General features: G+C 37.9%; 1 protein-coding gene across 1 annotated transcript in view; it reads left to right on the top strand.

The window, feature by feature from the left end:
• LOC111941528 (chondroitin sulfate proteoglycan 4-like) overlaps window positions 1–20,860 on the top strand; it is a 36,993-nt gene that overhangs the window by 10,211 nt on the left and 5,922 nt on the right. Inside the window, exons 4-9 of the mRNA XM_086867082.1 lie at window positions 15–485; window positions 1,284–1,460; window positions 7,118–7,316; window positions 11,341–11,472; window positions 15,574–15,743; window positions 20,212–20,395. Coding sequence (XP_086723208.1) covers window positions 15–485; window positions 1,284–1,460; window positions 7,118–7,316; window positions 11,341–11,472; window positions 15,574–15,743; window positions 20,212–20,395 — 1,333 coding nt within the window. The remainder of the gene's footprint in view (window positions 1–14; window positions 486–1,283; window positions 1,461–7,117; window positions 7,317–11,340; window positions 11,473–15,573; window positions 15,744–20,211; window positions 20,396–20,860) is intronic.

The raw sequence follows: 20,860 nt of genomic DNA on the forward strand, positions 1-20,860 counted from the left end.
TTCTTAAATTTAAGGTTGTTCATGAAAATAGTTCTCCATCTGAGATTGTGTTCACAGTAAGACAGCTTCCAGTACATGGATACATTCGGAAGTTTTCCTCAGAAGAAGGTTATCTCAGTTCTGACCAAAGGCCAGCTTTGAGCTTCACACAGCAAGATGTCAACGAGGGCAAAGTTCAGTATGTGCAGACAGTTTCTCACCAACTAGATGACCATTTTTTCCTGGATGTGACCAATGGTTTCAGAACAATGAGTGGAATAGAGATCTCTGTAGACATCATCCCCAGAATGATTCCACTGGAAGTACAGAACTTTACAGTGCTTGAAGGGGGCTCAAAAGCCCTGGTGGAAAACTACCTAAAAATTTCTAGTAAACACTTTGCAGGACTCAGCTGTGAATTCATTTTAACTGAGCAGCCAAAACATGGGTATGTTGAAAACTCTCGTGTTCCTGGAATAAAATTAGCCACATTTACCACAAAACAGGTAATGCCTTTAGATCTTCTTGGATGTAGTCTTAATCAATTATTTGCTTTGCTGAAAGCTGTGGAATTTTATGGGAGGTGGTGAGATACATGAGTTTGAGCTTTATTCTGGCCTTGATTTGAAGATCTTTGTGCTGTTTCTAGCTGGTCATTTGAAGTGGGGAGGGAGGTTGCCTTGTTATGGTGAACCGCACTACTTCCTTGGTGACACTATTGGCACAGACTAATATAGCTATAGACACAGTAGACTGATGGGCCACTCACATTCAGGCAGAGTTGTAGATATTCTGGAAATGTGAGACTGTGGTTGCATTTTAAAAAGACCAGAGGAAAAGGTATGTAGAACAAGCAGAAAAGTGGAAAAGAAATAATTTTTTAGGTAATTTCTTTGCTCACAGCCAGCCTGTGTATTGCACAATGTGCTAATTTTCAGTCATTTAGCTCCAAGAAGCAAAATAGTATTGTAGGTCACCATCTACTAGCACTGTGTTCAGTTTATAGATTCCAGGAAATGTTGTTAAATATAGTGGGGTTGGATTTCCATTTTTCCTTCAGGAGGAAAGGAGAATGCCAAGACTGGCAAGATATACTGGCTAGAGGAATGGACAGATGAGTAGTAAAATTTACTGTTGTGAATGGAGTGAAGATAGAGGTACAATTTGATATTATAGCATAAATAAAGTTTTAGAAGTCATAAAATGTTCGTGCAATAAATACAGAGCCATGACTAGGATATTTTTCAATGTGACATTAATTTTATTCTAGCCTCTTTAGTTCTTCAGCTTGTTATATTTTTTAGGTGGAACAAGAATTAATCTACTATGTTCATGATGACAGTGAAGAACTGATGGACAGTTTTACTGTTATAGTAAATAACACGGAATTGTGGAAACAAAGTTTACCCCAAACTCTGTTTGTAACTGTTACTGCAGTAAATGATGAAGCTCCTGTTGTAAAATTAAACAGAATTCTTCAGGTATGTTTGTCAACATTTTGAAGTGTTAAGATTAATTCCATTAATTCTGATGCTATTTAATGCACCTTCATTAACTGGCTATTAGGTTTGCATCTGGTAGTAGAGTCAGTATAATATGTAGTAGTCCTTGGATTTAGAGAATTAATGCTAATGAAAGGAGGCAATAGATAGATTATTTGTATTTAGGAAGATTTTAGGCATGGAGAGCTCTTTTGGCTTTGTAAGGTTTATCTAGAAGGTTGAATGAGCATTCTTTTAATCTTAAAGTTATATAAAGTTTTTTGGACTGATGTAGGGCTTGTGAGGGTGGATCACTTGCACCTGGATGGTTGTTATGTTTTTGTATTGTTTGCTGTGATGTCTTGAGAGCTGCTACTGAACACGTTACTTAGAAAAGTACCAAGATGAGAATGCCAGTTTTTCACTATTGTATTTGCACAGCCCTCCAACCCTATGCCTTTTTCCATGAAGTGCACTAAAGGGTCAGACCTCCTAAATACTTTCTACTGCCTGCTCCTGCCCAGATGTGCAAGTGGGATGCGACAAGAGAAAATTTATTATGTGTTGGGTATTTCTTACAGAAAACAAGAGTGTTTCCCTTTTCAAAAGTTGAAAATAATATAATGCAATCTGTGAAAATCTAGGGTCATCAAAATATTAGTCCAATCACTGAAGCTATTACTGTGTGATACTGTGAGCTAGGAAAAAACATGTTGACTTTTTTCTGTCTTCCCACCAGAAAATCCTGAAGAAAATATTAAACTTGTTGACTGATACTACCTTTAGCTCTTAATAACCATAGCTCTTTTTAATGTACTGATCTTTGAAAAGCTATCTACCTCTACAGAAGTGACTACTGTCACTTTAGTTCTAGTGTATTTTCAGATTGATTAATTAATTAATTTGTTTATTTATACTATTTAAACCAGGACATATCTGTATAGTACTTGTTTGTGTTATGATAGCACTCAATAACCAGAACCATTTTAGTAAAGACACTGTGCCCAAAAAGCCCCTACCTGTAAAAACTTCCAGTCTGAGATCTGATGAGTAAAAACAAATTAAGTGACTCCAAAAATCAAGATGAAATATGGGTCAGCTAATGAACCTGTGGTCACAGTAAACCAGCTGGAAGACATTAAGTCAGAGAAGGTATTTGGGAATTGGCTTGAAAGAAGCTGAGCAGGGTATTTTGAGGGTGCAATCACTCCCAGTGCTCTGTGATGCAGTTTATAAGTGGGTGGTAGCAAAACATGCATTGCATTTAATTTTATGTAGGTAGTTGTGTGTTGGAGAGGGAGAGTGTTTTACTCTAAAGATGATTGTAACCTTGTGTTGTGTAATAGCCTTTTCACTTGAGAAAATACATAATTTTTTAACTAGCTGTAGTTGTAGTATTGTGCAGCTTCACAGTGGCAGCAGATAATCTGCAGATGCCCACAAGAGAAGATATCCTGCCCTGTGCAGAGACTGGTGGCAGAAGGGCAGACTGCCTTCACAAACATTTGGGTGATATGGAGCAAAATCTTCCCTGGTTGAAGTAATTACAGTGGTACTCTACAGACATCAGCACAGCATGCAGTCATTTTTGCATAGTCACAGAGAAGAGTGCGCAGAGTTTAGTCAAGTTTTTCTGGGTCTCTATTCTAGTACATTGCTGGCATTAAAATGTTGGCTTTGAGCTGCTGAAATTATTAACAGAACTAAGGCTTTGCAGTGTGCTGCAATGCAGCTTATGGATTTTTCTAAAAATATATGAATCTGGTTTTCCCAAGAGCAGAGATAGCTAAAGCACTACCTACCCACAGTTTGTCCTCTCTACTGGGGAGGCAGTCTGTGTACTAGAACCAGGATGCTGCCTTTGTGCCTGTGGTTTTGCTAGTCATGTACAAGCTATTGTTGAAAAGTCAAGTTTGTGTTTGTTGAGAGTAGCTATGAACATGTACACATATGGTGGATTCATGTACATTCTAAAACAAATCTGGCAGTCAGGTTATGTGCTGTGAGGAATACAGTGAGATGATTCTTCCTCAAATCAAACTTGCACATCCTCAGTAGAAATGGGTTTTTCTTACTCCTGATAAATATTGAGATGAGATGAGCATTTCTGTGTAGGGTGATTTCTGTGTAGGCCCCATGCTGTAGCCGAACAGCCAATGCTCCTCAAGAATGTTGCTAATGCTATTGAATAACAGACAATGTTGCTTTTAAAACTCAGTAACTCTTTTATCTATTTTGTAAGGTAAAATATACAAAAGTATAAAATGACCAGTACTATGAAAACTGAAGTCCAGTAGAACTGTTTGAGTTGACTGAAGTTTTGGACCTCAGGAATTTTGCAGGTCACAATATAAAGAGCCAGAAACAAATGCTGAATGATTAAAAAAAAAATTAAGGTAGGATATGGTTGCTGAGAAGTAGTTTATGTGAAGAGGTGCTTTATGTAGCGAATGGTGGTGGTATGGGCATGTGGAAGTTAATTTTGGCCTTTGTCATGGGCCTCTGTCCAAATGCAAGAAACTATTGGGCATGTGCACAAATGCTGAATGAGTCTAACTCTAGCTTCCTCACTTCAGAGACATCCATAACATCCCTTCTTCAAACAGCCTTGTCTGTTGCTATCAATGTTATGAGCACCATAGGGGGACTTTGAGGGTGACAGACAGCCATTTTGGGAGTTTTTCTCTGCATTTTCTCCAGGAAGTGGAAGTAAATGAGGGTTTAAGGGGTTTTAGTTTTTTGGTTTGTTTTTTTTATTATTTTCTTTCTTCTGGCTCAGAATTTATAACATAACATCTGAGATACAAATAGTTTTACCATCCCGAGAACTTCTGTAATGCATATAATTTTAATCCTTTCCATTGCAACAAATTAATGAGATGTATTTTTATTTTGAAACTTAAATCATCAGCATTTTAGGTACATTTTTTTAAAATGTCCACGGGTTCAATGGACATTTGTTTTTTCTGGAATGGGAATGAGTAAAGGAAATAGGATGTTTTGAAGAAAATCACTATACTGGCATTATATGCTACAATTATATGTGCTTAAATACATGGGTAGCAATGCTATGAAATGACTGTATTCTCCTGTTGCCACAAGAGGGCTGTATTTTCCTGGAATTAGGTTTTTTATAAAACCACAAATTTAAACTGATTATTTTTTGTTGTTTTCTCTAAATTGCTCTCTAAAGTATGAAAATGTGAATACAGAATGTCTGATAGGATATGTGGCATGCTTAGCTGATACTGATGAGATGAATCCTGTAAGTAGAGCAGAATAAATTATTTCACATCAGCAAGGCCATGAACCTTTTTTTGGACTATGCCTGTGGAATATGTTAGACACATGAAAAATCAGTGTCATGCTACATCCGGGAAGTTCAAATACAGTTTTCATGGTACTCTTCAAGGAGATTTTGATCTCAGATATGAAAAATAAGGTGCTTGTACAATTCTAGCTGTGTTTGCTTTCCAATGGTTCTTTTCAGCTCTTAGATCTCTTTTCATTCCTTGAGGATCATGTTGCAGGCCATGTATAGTACTTAAAATGCATTAAGTGGTAGTGTGCTGGAATAGCAGAATTAAATACTGACATTATAGAAAAAACACTTTTTTCTATAATTAGAAATTTTAATTCTTCTTTCCTTTAGTAAAGAAAATAATCTGAAATTTAGTAATTCATAATCACATATGTCCATTATGATTTCTTATATTTTTGCATGCTCTGTATGTGACCTTTTATTTTCTTCATAGAATAATCTATGCATCTACTGAGATGAATTAAAAGGTCTCAGTACAATACACATGACACTGATGTGCTTATTTGGTGCCACTCACTAAGTAATTCTGTGCACAAGTTAGTTGTTGTTCTGTGTCATAAGTTAAAAAAACCTCAAACCTCTTGTGATTAGAAAAAAAAATTGAACATCATTTCCACAACACATATTTTGTGATACAATGTAGAATGAAATCTTTCCTCTGTTGAAGTGCGGTGGCAAAATTTCAGTTTCTTAAAAGGCCTTCTTTCATGGTTCATGTTAAAAAGAAGAATTAATACTTAGTGAATTGTGATTGCTGATTTTAGGCTTTGACAGAGGTGAAATGCCCTTCATTAAAGATCATTTGTCCTCTTCAACTACTTGGTGTGATGTTACTACCAGATATTTATTAAGTGTACTAAGACCCTAGGAAGACAGGAAGGAATGATGCAGTGTGTGTTTTGAAGCTCAAGCTGAGATATTTAAAGGTTTAGACTCTTAAGATTTTACTCTACATTATAAATTGTGCCTGGAAATAATTGATATTGATATAATGAAGATTTTAAGAATTGCACTTCATGTTAAGATAAATATGTATTGATCTTTGTTAGCACTTTTGTCTCTGCTTCCAAGTATATATAGCAGTGATGAAGAACAAAATGGGCCATTGCTTATCCTTTCTGAACAAGAAATTATCCAGTAGGATAGGGATGAAACCCAGAGAGCAGTCCTTTCTGCTTGAAATAAGGGACCTTAAAGATCATATAAAGGACCTTCAAAATCATCCAATGGGCAGGGATGCCTCCCACTAGACCAGGCTGCTAAAACCTGGCTTTGAACACTGCTAGGATAGGGCAATCCATAACTTCCCTGGGCAGCCTGTTCCAGTATCTCAGCATCCTCAAAGTAATTTCCCCTCTTTCAGTGTGTGCCCATTCCTCCTTGCCCTGTCATTTCAGTTCCTGTCAGAGAATCCCTCTCCCTGTGGGCCCTTTCAGATACTGGATGGTGTCTTTGAGGTCCCCACACAGCCTTCTCTTCTCCAGGCTGAACAACCTCCATTTTCTCAGCCTGACTTCACAGAAGAGGTGCTCCAGGCCTTTGATCAATCTCGTGGCCCTCCTCTGGAACTGGACTTAGAATGTGCTCTAGATTCAGATTTACTAGAAGTAAATAATGGTTTTTATACCATCTTTCTAAAAACTAGTTAACTACTTTTCTGGGATCGTAACCTTGCAAAATGGAAGGCAGATTTTGGAGGCATTGGTTGTTTAATCTTCCACTGGACTGAGCATCTCTGGGTTTTTTAGTGCTCTAAAAAAGGGTCTTTAGTGCATTTTTCTAGAAGAAAATAGTGCAGCTTCAAGAAGTGTTCAATTTGTGCTAGAGTTTGTGCTGTCCCCAGGCTGTTTTTCTTTTATCTCTTCTGCTGGTGAAAGTAGAGCACATTCAATGCCTTATCTGGTGTGAAATACATGACACTATTATTCATGTGTATGTGTTGGAAAGCAGCTCCTTGATTCAGTGATCATAATACAATTTTTGTTTTAAGAGTTTGTATACTGCTTGACAAATAGAGTGCTTGTGCTCCAACTGTCTGAAACTCTGGTGTAGGGTGTGTTTGCTTGTATTATTTCAAGGTCTTGTATTTTGCAAAAAAATTGCCAGAATGAGCTATGCCAGTTTGTGATCAGATGTTTGGATGGACAGTAAGGAAACATGTTACAACTGCTAGTGTTGCGCAGCACAAATCCTTATTCTTCCTTTTGCTTGGAGTCATGTGTCATCTGCCCCCGTCCCCCATCTCCTGCTATCCCAATTGTCTTTTATGTATATTTTATTTATTTATTTATTTATTTATTTATTATTATTATTATTATTATTATTTATTTTCTAGGTCTGGGTGGACTCAGTCACAGAAATAACTATTGATGACCTCTGTGCAGAAGACAAGGACTCCTTACCATCAGAACTGGTGTACTCCATTACTCCACCTAGCAATGGGCACTTGGCTCTGAAGTCTTCTCCGAACAAGAGCATCCTTACTTTTACCCAGGCTCATATAATTAAGCGGCAGCTGGTTTTTGTGCACAATGGTATGTGATTTCAAAAATACCACATCTGATACCATAATGCTGCTCCTATTCAGTATATCTGTGTTTGTAATTCATTTAAGGTCCCATTGTAACACAAAAATCCTGGAACGCTGGTTATGTGAAGTGTCATACATGGGTTATATGTTATCTCAAAAACTAAACAAGAAAGGGTCTATCATCTACTTAAATGTGTGCTTGCTTGGAAACCTTGGTGTTCTTGAGTTCATTAGATAGCAGCCTTCTTTCTGAAAGCAGTTTTGCAGTAGGGGAGCATTTCCATGCACCTTTCAGATATAGGAAATCCATTTTTTTATTACTGTGGTTGAAAATTTCCTGAAGTCTTTCTGTCTTGTTATAGTGCAGAGCTGTTTATGGACCAACAGTCTCTGCTGTAGACCAAACAGATATCTGCTGTAGTGCAGTGATGGATGATGAAGTTATGGTTCATCTGTGTTATGTCAGTGTCCCTTTGAGACTGTGAAAGAATTAAGCTTTAAACATTGACGCATTCTCCTAGTGTCCAGAGCTAGAGATTAGGGTTTTTGTGCATTTGAGAGAATGTGGAGGGAATAGAAGAAGTCAGGGCAGCTTTGTGCATCCTTGAGTGGCAGTGATGGGAAGCCACAGGAACGAACTTCTTAGAGGAGTTCCAGCCAGAAGAGGCAGGGCTTTTGCAGGGTACCTGTTTTCACAGCTGCTTGTTTCCTGCTCCAACTGTATTAATATGTTACCTCAGTTGACAGAAGAAAGGAATTGCTACAGAAGGAATAAGTAATTGTTTTGGGATGGAGATAGAAGAGATAAACTGCTCGCCTGCCAGCCCTGAGGCAAGCTGGAGTTCCAGTACTCCCTTGGGTGCAGCAGCCACTCCAGATTTGTGCTGTGTCTTCATGAGGCTGAAGTACTCTGCCTTGCGATGCACTGTCTTGCAGGGTGCATATAATGTATTGCTGAAATTGCTTTATGAGCAGCTTCTGGTGAGCTGTAAATATTCTGCTCAAATAATTTGGTCAGGAAATGGAAGGTCAAGAGCATGACAAAAGTGAGCCAAGCTATTTAAATTGTTCCAAGGGAGACTTTGACATGTAAAAAGTCTTGTGATGGTAGGGCAGTAAGTTTCAGGTAAGTTTCAGTCTGAGGAAGTTAATCTACTCTGTGTTCCAGAAAGGGCAAATGCACGTCTGTAGCCTTAGAGTGAATCTTGATTGATAAAAGTGAAAAAACCAGAAAATTGCATTTTCTAGTGAGTAGGAGTGTAGAGTAAATTTGTAACATAAAATTACCCAGGTTTTGTGTCAGGTCTTGCAGCCACTCTGTTTCTCCCATCTACTTACTCAACCTTATGGTTTCCAGTGCTTCACAAAGTACTCTGGTCATTTTGCTTCTTTGCATTTCTTGGTCAGTGATTTTCTTCCCTCCTTCATCTTGACCTGTTTCTGGAAATGTAATTATTACTCCATCTTATTGCCCCAGCCTTGACCTGGGGCCTTCCCTTACGTTGCTGCTGTCATTCAGCTTTTTATCCCTTTTCTTTGTCTTTCCCCTGTTCCTTGTCATCATTCTTGGAGTGTTTCCTGGCTTCTTTGTCTCCTCTTGGAAGTACCCCCGTCTATTCTTCCTACTACTTGAGCCCTTTCAAAAGGGAACAGCAGCATTTTCTTGGCTGAGGCAGCTCTTCAAGCCTCATGGCACTTATTTTTTTCACTTGCACATGGCAATGGCTCTCCATCCTCAGTGTCTTTTTTACTACCAATGAAAGTACTACCATACTTTGCTTTTATACCTCTAAGTTAGACCTCAGAATTTTCCTTTCACATTGCTCAGCCTTACAAGTTACATTATGCTGCTTATTCTGTGCTGAGTTGCAAATCTTCCTCTTTGCTCTCATGTTTTCCCCTTGAATTTTTTGTTTCCTCCATAATCCCTAATTGTTCTATCACCATTGTAAATGCAAAACTAGAACACACCTTTCTTTTTCTGTACCCCTCTTTCAGTGTAATAATTCCTTCTCTTTTTACACTCTTGCTTCACTCTAGGGTGCTCTGCTCTTGCTTTTGCAGTATGGGCCCTTAAACGCTGACAGTGTTTTTCCTAGGGCAGTAATGAATTGAACTCTTCGTTCTGAAGTCTTTGTGTCTTTTCAATGCAGCTTTTACAAACCCTTTTTCTGGAGTCCTTTTAATCACCTGTGATCAGATACATCAAAAAAAATTAATTGTGATAAAATGATAAATGCTGCACCCAAGCAGAACTTCAAGATGCTGTTCTGTTCCCGACTGCTGATGACAAAATGTCTGTGTCAATCAAGCAGTTGACCTGCCTTAGCCAAAAAAGCAGGTAATGCTGCATAAGCAGGTTTGTTTGGGATTTTTTCAGCTTAGTACAAATACTAAACTTCCAGATACTTTTTTGACTATGCAACTGTTCTTTTTCATCAGTAGAACACATCAGAAAATAAAAACTTTAAAAACAAAAACAATATGATGAGATCTTCCAGAGCTGCTTCTTACAGCTGCCTAGCTAATACAAGAACATTTCTTAGGTGCATTGTTAACTATAATCTCAGAACCCACATTTGATTCTTCTGATATGTTAATTTATAGTTAGGCAAGGATGATGATCTTTACGTGAAAGTACGTGGCAACCCTCTGGCTTTAAGTATCAATATTCTTGTAGCAATATCTGCTTGTGGCTAAATTGTGCAAAGCAAATAGAAGAGCATGGTAATTCTTTGCAACAGTTAAAGTTTCACTTCTTTGTTTTGTCTTTTTACCTAATTGAACAACATGGGGAGCCTCTGCTTAAAAGCAGCCTGTCAGTTCTGAGACATGTATTTTTATAGGAATCCACTCAGACTCCTGGAGGCATTTTGCTATTTGCTTGTGCCAAAGTACATACAGGTCTTAAGATTAAAGGGAAAAATGTGCATTTATTATGAGTACTCATAACCTCTGAAATAGTTTAAGCTGTGACAACATACCTTCTTCAGCAAAGCTGAAGTGCAGCAAAGAGGCTAAGGAAACAACCCGAGAGTTTATTCAGACCTTTAAATACAAAACAAAATGAAATAACATTCTAGTTACTTCTCTCCCCAGATTCCTTCTTTGCCAAAATGTAACTGCCCAAGTGTTTTGGACCCTCTTAAGACGTGAATGGAGTTCGAAATCTGGGAGTCATTGTCTCCCAAAGTTTAACTTGATTTCAGCTCCACCGAGTCAGTGAACAAAGAGGAGAAGGGGGCACTCTTGCTGATTTACATCTAAGGGGTGTCTGACCTTCAATGAAAACAACAGCTGGTAGTTCTTCCTGGGGAACGTGTTAATTGCATTATCAATTTATTTAATTCTAATTAAGGTATGAGGGCTCTGATCAAAAGTTGCTTTCAGGATTATTTTGGATATATTGCTAAGGAAACTTTCCTGTCTGCCCATCCAGGAGTCACTTTGGCAGTCACACTGTTACCACCCAAGATTTTGATTGTTGAGACAGAACCCCCTTCACATCCGGTGGCTCTAGTGAGCCCTGCTTGACTCTACATACCCAAAACACAATCAGACAAGGTTTTCTCATGTTTTCCTTAGCAGAATTTCAAGTGCCTGTATCCTTAAAATAGTTAAATTATTGTGCAGCAACAGAATAACAGCTCTGGCTGGGAGCCCTTGAGGGGAGACCCTGACTGAAAGACTTTGCAACCTAAGCCATGGAAGTCTGGAGTCCTCAGCTCCTGCTGTGTCTCTGAGAGTTGGTTCCCTGGCTCCAGGTCCCTGTGCCCTTTGTTAAGCAAAGGCTCAGCAGTTCAGGGCCTCTTGCCTCAAGCTCCTGCCACCCAGAGCTCAACCTGCAGCTCCACTGCAGCTCCACTGCAGCTGCACCCAGAGCTACCTGAACCGAATTTCACACTGAATTTCACTGAATTACCTGCACAATATTTCACTGTATCTGAGATTGAAAGGTGTCCAGTGCATGTTTGTGTTTTTTGTGACAGAGTAATACAAGAATAAATTTATGATTTTGATTTCCACAGGAGCAATGTCTGGAGGCTTCAACTTTCAGGTGACAGATGGTTTGAACTTTGCACCCCGACAGATTTTTAGCATCACAGCTCAGATGCTGGTCATTAGCCTTGAAGTGAACAAAAGGCTCAGAGTCTTTCCAGGTATGTTTTTTGGGGTGATCATGATTTTATCCACTTTAAAATATTGCCTAATATAGAGTTATTTTTCAGATACTTAACTGACTAAACTACAGAAAACTGTAGCTGGGAACATTTATGTGTGTTTTTAAAAAACGGGTCAATGTTTTCTGAAACAGCGTACTGCTGATTGTGCTTTGGAATCTTTAACTTTCTTATACGTGCATGCTTGGAATCATAGAAACTGGCAGTGAAATGTTCAAGTACAGTTGTGTACTTGAAGTTGATAATAACTCTGTCTGCCTAAGCTCTGGAGATTGCCTATTCAGGTTTGTTTAAAAATCTCTGTAGTCCATTCAAATGTTTAGAGATGTCTTAGGTGGTTGTGAAAGTGCCTTGTAAAAGCAATGAAAGAGTGAAGCTTGTGTCCATGAGATTCTGAATAGCACATGTAAATTTTCCAGATTACTAGCTGACTTTTCGTTTGCTTAAAACAAGATATAGACAGCAGCACAGACTCACTGAGGAATCAGAAAGACTGAAAACTTTGATTCATATTTGTGCTTTTGTAGCTAGCTGGTTCTGAGGATTTTTTTTAATGGAATCGTACTATTGAAGGAGTGTTGATGTGCTAAGAGGTCTCACCAGAGCCATTTACTCCTTTGCTCTGGCAAGAGTAATCTCTCGTTGATTTAGGAATATAACATTTATTGCAGGATTATAGGAGAAGGAAGATTAGTTTTCTCTCAGCAATATCTTGCATCACACTTTTGTTTGTGCTTCCTTCTTTCTTTTTTTTTTCTCTGAGTGTGATCTGTAGAATCAGAGAGATACTAAGAATTTGCAGAGTTCTAGAGGTTGTAATCTGTACCTTGATTTATTAACTGGATATGTAAGAGGAGTACTTTATCTTCCTAAATTTCCGGAATATGTGTTGCATAAACAAAGGTTTGCAACAAAAGCCACTTAAATACAAGCAAAAAAAATGAGATTGTAGCAGCTTGTAATGATCTAATGATCTTCTAATTCAGTCAATATAAATGGGATTCACATAAATCCACTTACAAAGCTTATTAACCTACCATTTTGGTGTGTAAGGTTGCCTTGGGAACAAGGGGTTTACTTCTATCTTAAGCGAATGATAATTGTAAGAAAAATATGTCCAATACTTTCATAGAAGGTGAAGTCTCTAGGCTATCAATCAGTTCTTCAGTTTACAAAATACAGTATTTCTTTCGGCACTGCAAACTGTATTCATCCAGGATTGCAGTTTTTTTCCTGAATTCTCACTTTGGGTTAGCAAAATTTCTTTTAGATGTTACAAAGTGTTACCAACTTTCTTACATGTTCTCTTTATGGTGTTTTTAGAGACATTTTGAAGCTGTATGGTTTTCAGCTGTACTTTGCCATTATGAAATGACTATTACAATAGCAAGGGTGCCAAATGGTTGATATATATAAAAAAACAGCCAGTGTCCTGCTAAATTTTATAGCACTACTGAAAAAGGTTAATTTTGAGCCAGCCTGAGAAATCTTCTCTCTGGGTTAGTAAAAATTGAATTTTATAAACTAGGTATAATAGGTATAAACTATTCTCCAAAATATATTGTTCTGTGATTTTGTAAGAGTGTGAACTGCTGTTTTTTGTGTTGGGTATACCAGATCTGTTTATATAATTCATAGATTTTTTTCTGTTTTACCAGAAGCTTGTTTTATTCAGCATACTCAGAAAATTGACTGCTAGATATATTAGCTTTTTCTGCTGTATGCTAGGTATATGTTATGGTAGGATTTGCTTCTTCAAGAAGGTAGTTGCTCAACCAAGAAATGAGCTGAGTTGATTTGAGGAAAGTAAGCCTGATTTGTAGTTCACTGGAAGCAGAACTGTCTAATCAGTCTATAGATGAGATGATTTATAACTGTTTAGCAGTGATAGGAAGAATGCTCATGCCAAAGCATTTTCCAAATCTTAAATGTAGGCCATAAAAATGTGTAACAAGATTAATAGGCACCAACATTGTGCTGTTGCACTCGAATTGATTAGCTTGGCCCTACTCTGTCACCTGTTCTTGTTGTATGTCTTCTTCCTCTCTGTTCCTGTCCCCTGTGGGTGGGGTGGAGTTTTTGTGACCTCTCCTTCTGTGATTTGGAACACACAGGCAGTGTTCTCACTTCATTTTCCTTCACCCAGTGTGCTGGCTGGAAAATAACCTTACTCTCCCTGTTGAGGTGTCAGACCAGAGAACTGCTGTGGGTGCCAGGGAATGTTCTCAACTCTTAGAAGTGGGTGAAGGAGAAGGTTATGTTTAGGGGAAATGCTGTTTTACAGAAGAGCATGATAGACTTTGTTGTCTGTGTCTCTAGACTATTTCAGTCTGTGGTGTTCCGTGAGTGAGGTCAGGTCTGTTAGGAATCAAGGGGGCTCTGTGATACCATGTGTGATACCCTGGTATGGTCGTGAAAAATTGGAGCAGTAACTTCCATCATTTCCGTGTGACCATGTTACTCTATCCTACTCTGTTAAGACAATAAGGCCTGATTTACATAACTAGCAGATTATTGATAAATAACTGCATTTGCAGATTTATGTGGTCTGATTAACTGTTATGCTAAGCTGTACATTCTTGACCGCATCTGCTGTACGCACAAGGTCATGGTTCCCTCCCTCCCTGTCACAGAAAAAACAAAAAGAAGGGAGAGGAAGAGGAGGGAGACTTCTTCAATTAAATATTGTCTGGGAGAATTTTTCTTGACCTGGGAGACTCCTTCACTTTTCAAAACAGTATGGACACAGAGAGACATGGAAAGATAAAATTAGGAAAACAGCCAGAGACAGAAGATCTTGTAACAATTCTGTTTGAAAGTAGTTGTTATTTGAACCAGAGCACAAGCAGAGTCCTGGTATTAATGGCTTTCAAAGCATTCCTATTCTTCACTGCCCTTACCATATTTTTTTTTTTCTTCTGAATATTGTAGCATCATCTATCTATCTATCTATCTATATCTGTCTATCTATCTATCTATCTATCTATCTATCTATCTAATATGTGTTATTTTGTCTTATTCTTGTAGCATTCTGCTTTAGTTAAGATGGGTTGATATTTCAGATTTCAAGTATATTTACTACCATAAAGTATTTGAAATTATGTATTGAAACCTATATAAGCTTGTTGTCCAAGGAGAAGAGAAAATCTGAAAATGGAGACAGAATTGGGGATACAGGGGCAATAGGGTGATGGTAATCTTGCTCCTCTAAAATTATCATTGAACATAAATTTTAGTTTGCTGATTTTGTACCTTAAAACTGCATCAAAAAGAAGCCAAAATTTTTTTAATTCTTTTTCTTTTAGGAAGTAGCTAGCTTTTAGGAAATTACTGCCCCAGCTGTGTCAAGAATTGTCTTGTTTGACTAATGCCAGAGAGCTCTTCATAATCTTTAAGCCAGAAGGTAGTAACCTTAGTAAAGTTAGTGTGTTGCTATGTATTAAAAGGATTTTGTTAAACTCAGTCTCCATCTATCTTAATAAATTATGCATTATTTCAGTTTAGGCTGTTATTTCTGTTACATGGTGTTCGTCCTAGTTTGTTTAATTCAGTACTTATCTTTTAATTTTATGTAATGAAAATCCTATTTCATACTGATAAAGCATATTTTTGTTAATGATTGATTTTGGTTTATGTGTTCACTAGAAACTTTGCAGTGTTGAGGCTTCTCTCAGTTGCATCATGTATGTCTTCTGTCACAACTGGGAGTACCAAAAACATTGCAGTGTGAATTCGGTTCTAGACATGTGATGTAGAAACAGAACTTCTTAAATGATCTCTATTCTATACTTCAGGTAGTTTTTGCAGAAACCGTTACTTAGCAACTATATGTGCTGAAGAGAAGTGCATTTTTTACATTTTTAAAACAAGGGTACATCCTACTAACGGGCTTTTCAATTGAAAAAGCTGTGGAAGGGTTGTAACCGGAAGGTAACTAGAAAAAACCCTGCTGATCTTATAAAATGTTACTAAAATGCTAAGTAGAATAGCTGGGTTAGAGTGTGAGTTGTGCATTCAAAACTTAGACTTTTGGAAAAAAATGCTGTTTTAAATCTTCTTCCTATACTTGGTATTTTTCAGGTTCCAGGAAACCTATTTCACAACATGATCTGAAAGCTGTAACCAATGATGTGACCAATGCAGGAAACAGAACTATAACTTTTGTGATTGTAAGTTCCCCAAAACTTGGAAGGCTGATCAGAGTAAATTCTGATACCACTCAGGAAATCTTCAGTTTTACGCAATCTATGGTAAGCATTTATGTTATAACAGCTAGTTGAGGGATAGATTGTTACTTCAGAGGACTTCTCAGTTGCTCATTCTTAATGTGATCCCTTTATATCTGTTAAGTAACCAGGCATATGTGACCCATCAGTGCAATCACCCAGATTTGCTATGTCATTAAGTATCTGGCATCTAGTAATGAACACAAGAGGAGCCTTTGTTCCCTTCTGCTTGGATACTAGCAGGGTCTTGGCAATTCCCACTGTTTTGCTTGTAACACTATTTGTCAAGAAGAGCTGTTCTGGTGCCATTAACCAGCAGTCAGAGGTTGGAAGCTTTTAGTTTTTGGCAGAAGGAGCAGCCTTTTTCTCTATGAAAAGTCCGAGTATCAGATTCATTTCAGCTGTACACTGTCCTCATGGGTGTCTCCAAGATGACTTTTATTGACTGGATTGGCTGTGGTATTAAGTGTTTAAAGTATCTTAACTGTGATACAGGTTCTCTTATTGAATGACTAAAACGTGGCAGCTTATGTAACTTGATGGAAAAATTCTTCTGCAAAAGGAATTACTTGTCTGTGTGCAGAATCTAGATATAAGTATCTTCAGCATGCATTAAGCTATTCTCAGAAAACTGAAGTAAGGGAGATAAAATGGGGTCAGTCTTCTGACTTTGCTCATGGGAAAACATATGTTTACAAATTTTAATGTAGCTATTGGATTTAGTATATGAAGGAATAAGAAAATATATTGGCCAGAATTTGAAACTTGGTCAGTAACACCTGGAAAAAGGATTTTTTTTTTATTTGTTGTCCTCAGACTTTGAAATAACCTGACCAGGGACGGTTGTAGAATGGGTCTCCACCTGGACTTTATAAATCAAGATGAACACAGAATTGTTCTCATAAAAAACATGTAATCTCGCTATGTTACTGGTCTTGTCTCAAAAGTTGCTGAGTTTTGTCTTGTTTTATGAAAGAGATGAATTGTATAATGACACTATACCCTTCTCATCCCAAAATGAATGATTTTTATGAGTATTATATGAAACAGTTAACATTTCAGCTAAGGTTTTGAAGTGTCACTGTTTTTTCCTATGGATATGACCATTATGTGTCTTTATCAGACAGTACCATGTCAGAACATGTCATTTATTCTCTGTAGCTTTAGTTTTTACTAATGTGTAGCTAACTTTCCTTTTAACTTTGTAAATTGTGTAAGGTTTTGGGCTGAAATAAAGTGTATGCTTTTCTTGTCTGTTGGAGATATTTCTATTGGCCATTTTAATTTTGAACTAGTTGAGCTAAATGACTTCTTGCAGGTGGAATTCAAGTATCCAAACAAGCATGCTATTTATTCTGGTAGAGAATGAGATATAAGGGAGAGAAAGAGGATCCTAAGTAAACTTTCAGTCCAGTGTGTTGTAATCACAGGAAGTTGAATGTGAGTGAAGAAAATTGCGTTTATGTTACAAACACTGTATATTTTCCGTGTAATGGACAGTAAAGTATTTGGTAACAAGCTTGTAAAACTGAAAATTGAAAAAAATTTTGCATTAGTGTAGGTCTGTGGGTTTTCATTGACTTAATTCTGTGTTGAGGAACTTGAAACTTCACTTTGGAAAAGTAGTTATTCCTTTTGCTAAGGGACTGGACTCTTTTGTATGCTCTGTGGTTTATTGCTTTGTTGCCAAAGGAAAGAAAAACCTAACTTGAATTCCAAGACATTTTTCTTGAACAGATGTTGTTCAGCTAATATAAGAAAATTATTTGCACATTTAACAATTTGAGTAACACAGGAGTTTTTCAATATAATGTTTGCTTTCTGTTTTTCTCTGCAGTACTTTCTGTGATATCTTAGAAGTATTTTCATCTTGCAGCAAGCCACAGCTTTTTCATTATATAGAGTCATTGCAGAGGTAAACACAGAAATCCTTACCAATTCCATTCTGTTCTAAGCCCAGACATAAGAATGGATTTGCAGTCAAAAAACCCCAAAAAGCAACCAGTTAAGATTATACTAAATACCACTCAATTTAAAGGATATGTATTGTGCCTGTATTTGTTACAAAAATTTGCTGGTCTCAGCTTGAGGTCCTAGAGAATTTTTGGAAAGTTAACCCTGACCTAACATACCCTTTTGCAATTTTTTTTTTTTTTGTCCTGTAATGGCCATTAAGAATTAATCAGTATAGGGAAAGCAGAAACCTGAAGATGCGCATAAAGAATTTTATCACATCAGTCTAAACGTTTTACAGAAAAATTGGGATAGTTGTGAGGCTGCTATGAAAACTGACCTTGAAAGCCCAGTTTTCCTAGTGATCTCAGTGGGGGCTGTTGCAGTAATTTCAGGATTCAGTCTCTCTGTATTCACACCTCAGAATCTGTACTGCTAAAATGCTTCATCTGTGATAACAGCAAGGGGGCTTTGTTTTCTTTTTCCACATCTTTCAAGCATATGTGACAGAAATGTGTACTAATGAGTCTCTTCAAGGTGTTTGCAGAGTATGAGGCGTGTGTTAAAATAGTAAATTTAAAACCAGCACCATCTCAGTCAGGGATCTCTCTGGCACAAACTAACACATGCAGGCCTGGTCAGCGGTTGCTGTGCCAAAGATTTAATAGTTGTAACTGTCATCCCTCCAGGCCAGTGAGTGAATTATCAAGCAGACCAGATGCTGAATCTACTGAATAAGATTCAGTAAGTGTTCCAGTCTTGCTGTCATTAGGAATTCTGTTACAGTTCCAATGTATTATGGCATTGATCTTAAAATTCAGGTATAGTTCCAGCTGATGAGAAATAATATGAAAATACTGCCTTTTGCTTTGGCATCTAAAGAGATAAATGGTTTTATCTTGTATGTGCATTTGTTTCTCTGGATGTTTACTTCGGTATCTTGCAATACTTTGAAACTTGATTACTCAGAATGGACTGATTAAATTCCTTGTGTACGATGACCTGCAAAGTCCATGCAGGAAGGGATAGGACAAACCTGTTGTTTCCTGTCTTTTAGGAATCCCTGTCTTCCTGTGAAGTAGAAATTTTACACTACGTAGTTCCATCAAATTTTGCTTATAAGTGACAGTAAATAACAGTGGTCATTACACTTTCTTCTGGTTTTCTTAGTCTCTTTTGTTAATGATTGATTTTGAACTGTTCAGTCTTGAAGTCATACCAATTGCTCTTGTCCTAGTCAACCTTACCAATAGTGCAACAACCAAGTATCTTTTGCTATTTGCAGGAAATAACTGCATTAAAGTCCTTCTCCAGCCTTCAGCCTTTCATATGCTTTTTCAAGACAAGTAACCCAGCCCTAATAGTGTTCTTACAAAAAAACCCCTAGGGGTATGATACTCTGATTTACTAAAAATACAGTCTATCTGAGCTCATGATCACCATATCCATTGCTAGTTTGAGATAGTTTCTCAGTATTATATGTATCTTCTGCTCTTCATATAAGGCTTTTACTAAGCACTCATGCCCACTAACTTTTCACTTAATTTCAGGTGTTTTTCTGGCAACACAGAATTCATCTTTCTCTTAAGAGAAATGCAGGATAATTTCAGTGTACATACAGGCTGAATTGATGGGCCAAGATCAGTGCTTTGAGGTTCAACAGGGCCAAGTGCCAGGTCCTGCCCTTGGGTCACAACAACCCCAGGCAGTGCCACAGGCTGGGGCAGAGTGGCTGGAAAGGAGCTGGGGGTGCTGGTGGCAGCAGCTGAACATGAGCCAGGCTGTGCCCAGGTGGCCAAGAAGGCCAATGGCATCCTGGCCTGGCTCAGCAATAGTGTGGCCAGCAGGAGCAGGGCAGGGATTGTCCCCCTGTCCTGGGCACTGGTGAGGCCACACCTGGAGTGCTGTGTCCAGTTCTGGGCCCTGACTGCAGGAAAGACACTGAGGGGCTGGAGTGAGTCCAGAGAAGGGCAGGGGAGCTGGGGCAGGCTCTGGAGCACAAGTGCTGTGAGGAGCAGCTGAGGGAGCTGGGGGTGTTTAGTCTGGAGAAAAGGAGGCTTAGGAGAGATCTTATCACTTTTTACAGCTACCTGAAAGAAGGTTGTGCCTGGGTGGGTGTTGGCCTCTTTGCCCAAAGTAACAAGTAGTAGGATGAGAGGACATGGCCTCAATCTCTGCCAGGGGAGGTTTAAATGGAATAGTAGAATACCTTTCCTCATGCAAAACATGGCCGAGTATTGAACCAGACTTCCCAGAAAAGTCGTTGAATCATTAACCTGGGTATTTTAAAAGACCTGTAGATGTGGCTTTTGGGACATGGTTTAGTGGTGAACTTGGCAGCCCTGGGTTAACAGTTGGGTTTGATCTTACAGGTCTTTTACAGTCTAAACAATTCTATGATTCTATATACACTGTACATGGACTAAGGTACAAAGGTCTCTTTGAACAATGTTCTCAAGATGGTTTTTTCTGCCCTTAACACTCCTCTGTTTATAATCACCTTCCTCTTAAACACATGTCTTCTCTTTACCTGGAATAGGTTGATGAAGGTGTGATCATGTATGAACATTTACATGCTGAGTCAGCTGACTGGAGTGCAGAAGATTTCTTTACATTTACAGTCTCCTCTCCACCATCAGCTCTGGATATCCAGATGTTCCATGTTGTCATTTCATATGAAATTGACAGGCATGATCAGAATAGTCGTCTTCTAGCAAATACAGGTAAAATACTTGGTTGTTTGGGCTCAAAATTATTTTGGATCTGCCAGAGGTCCATTGAAGAATGAACAAAAAAAAAGTTTCTTTCTTTTCAGTAAGCTGTGACCAGAATACTGAAAGGTAGTAGCTTGTAAAGCTGCATTCACTTCACCCTTAGAAATGAGGTAGCTGCATATGTTTGATGCTTCCTACAACTGTATAAGATAGTTAGTTTTCTATAATGGTAGGTGAAAAACACTATCAGAAGCTTTGAGACACTGGTATTTCTTTATTCTTAGTGTATTCATCAGTCAGAGATCTTGTCTCTTATATCTGATTGTATTTTAAAAGTAGTGGTAATATATTTTTAGCCATGATATGTGGAAATAAGGATACCACAAAGGAGGAAATTTTTTGAGCATTATCAGTGTTTGATATGTAGTTTCTGAAATAGTGCAACTATAAACTATTCAGTTTCTAATATTCTCT

This window comes from Cyanistes caeruleus, chromosome Z, assembly GCF_971803275.1.
Source record: "Cyanistes caeruleus chromosome Z, bCyaCae1.hap1.1, whole genome shotgun sequence".
NCBI classification, from domain to species: domain Eukaryota; kingdom Metazoa; phylum Chordata; class Aves; order Passeriformes; family Paridae; genus Cyanistes; species Cyanistes caeruleus.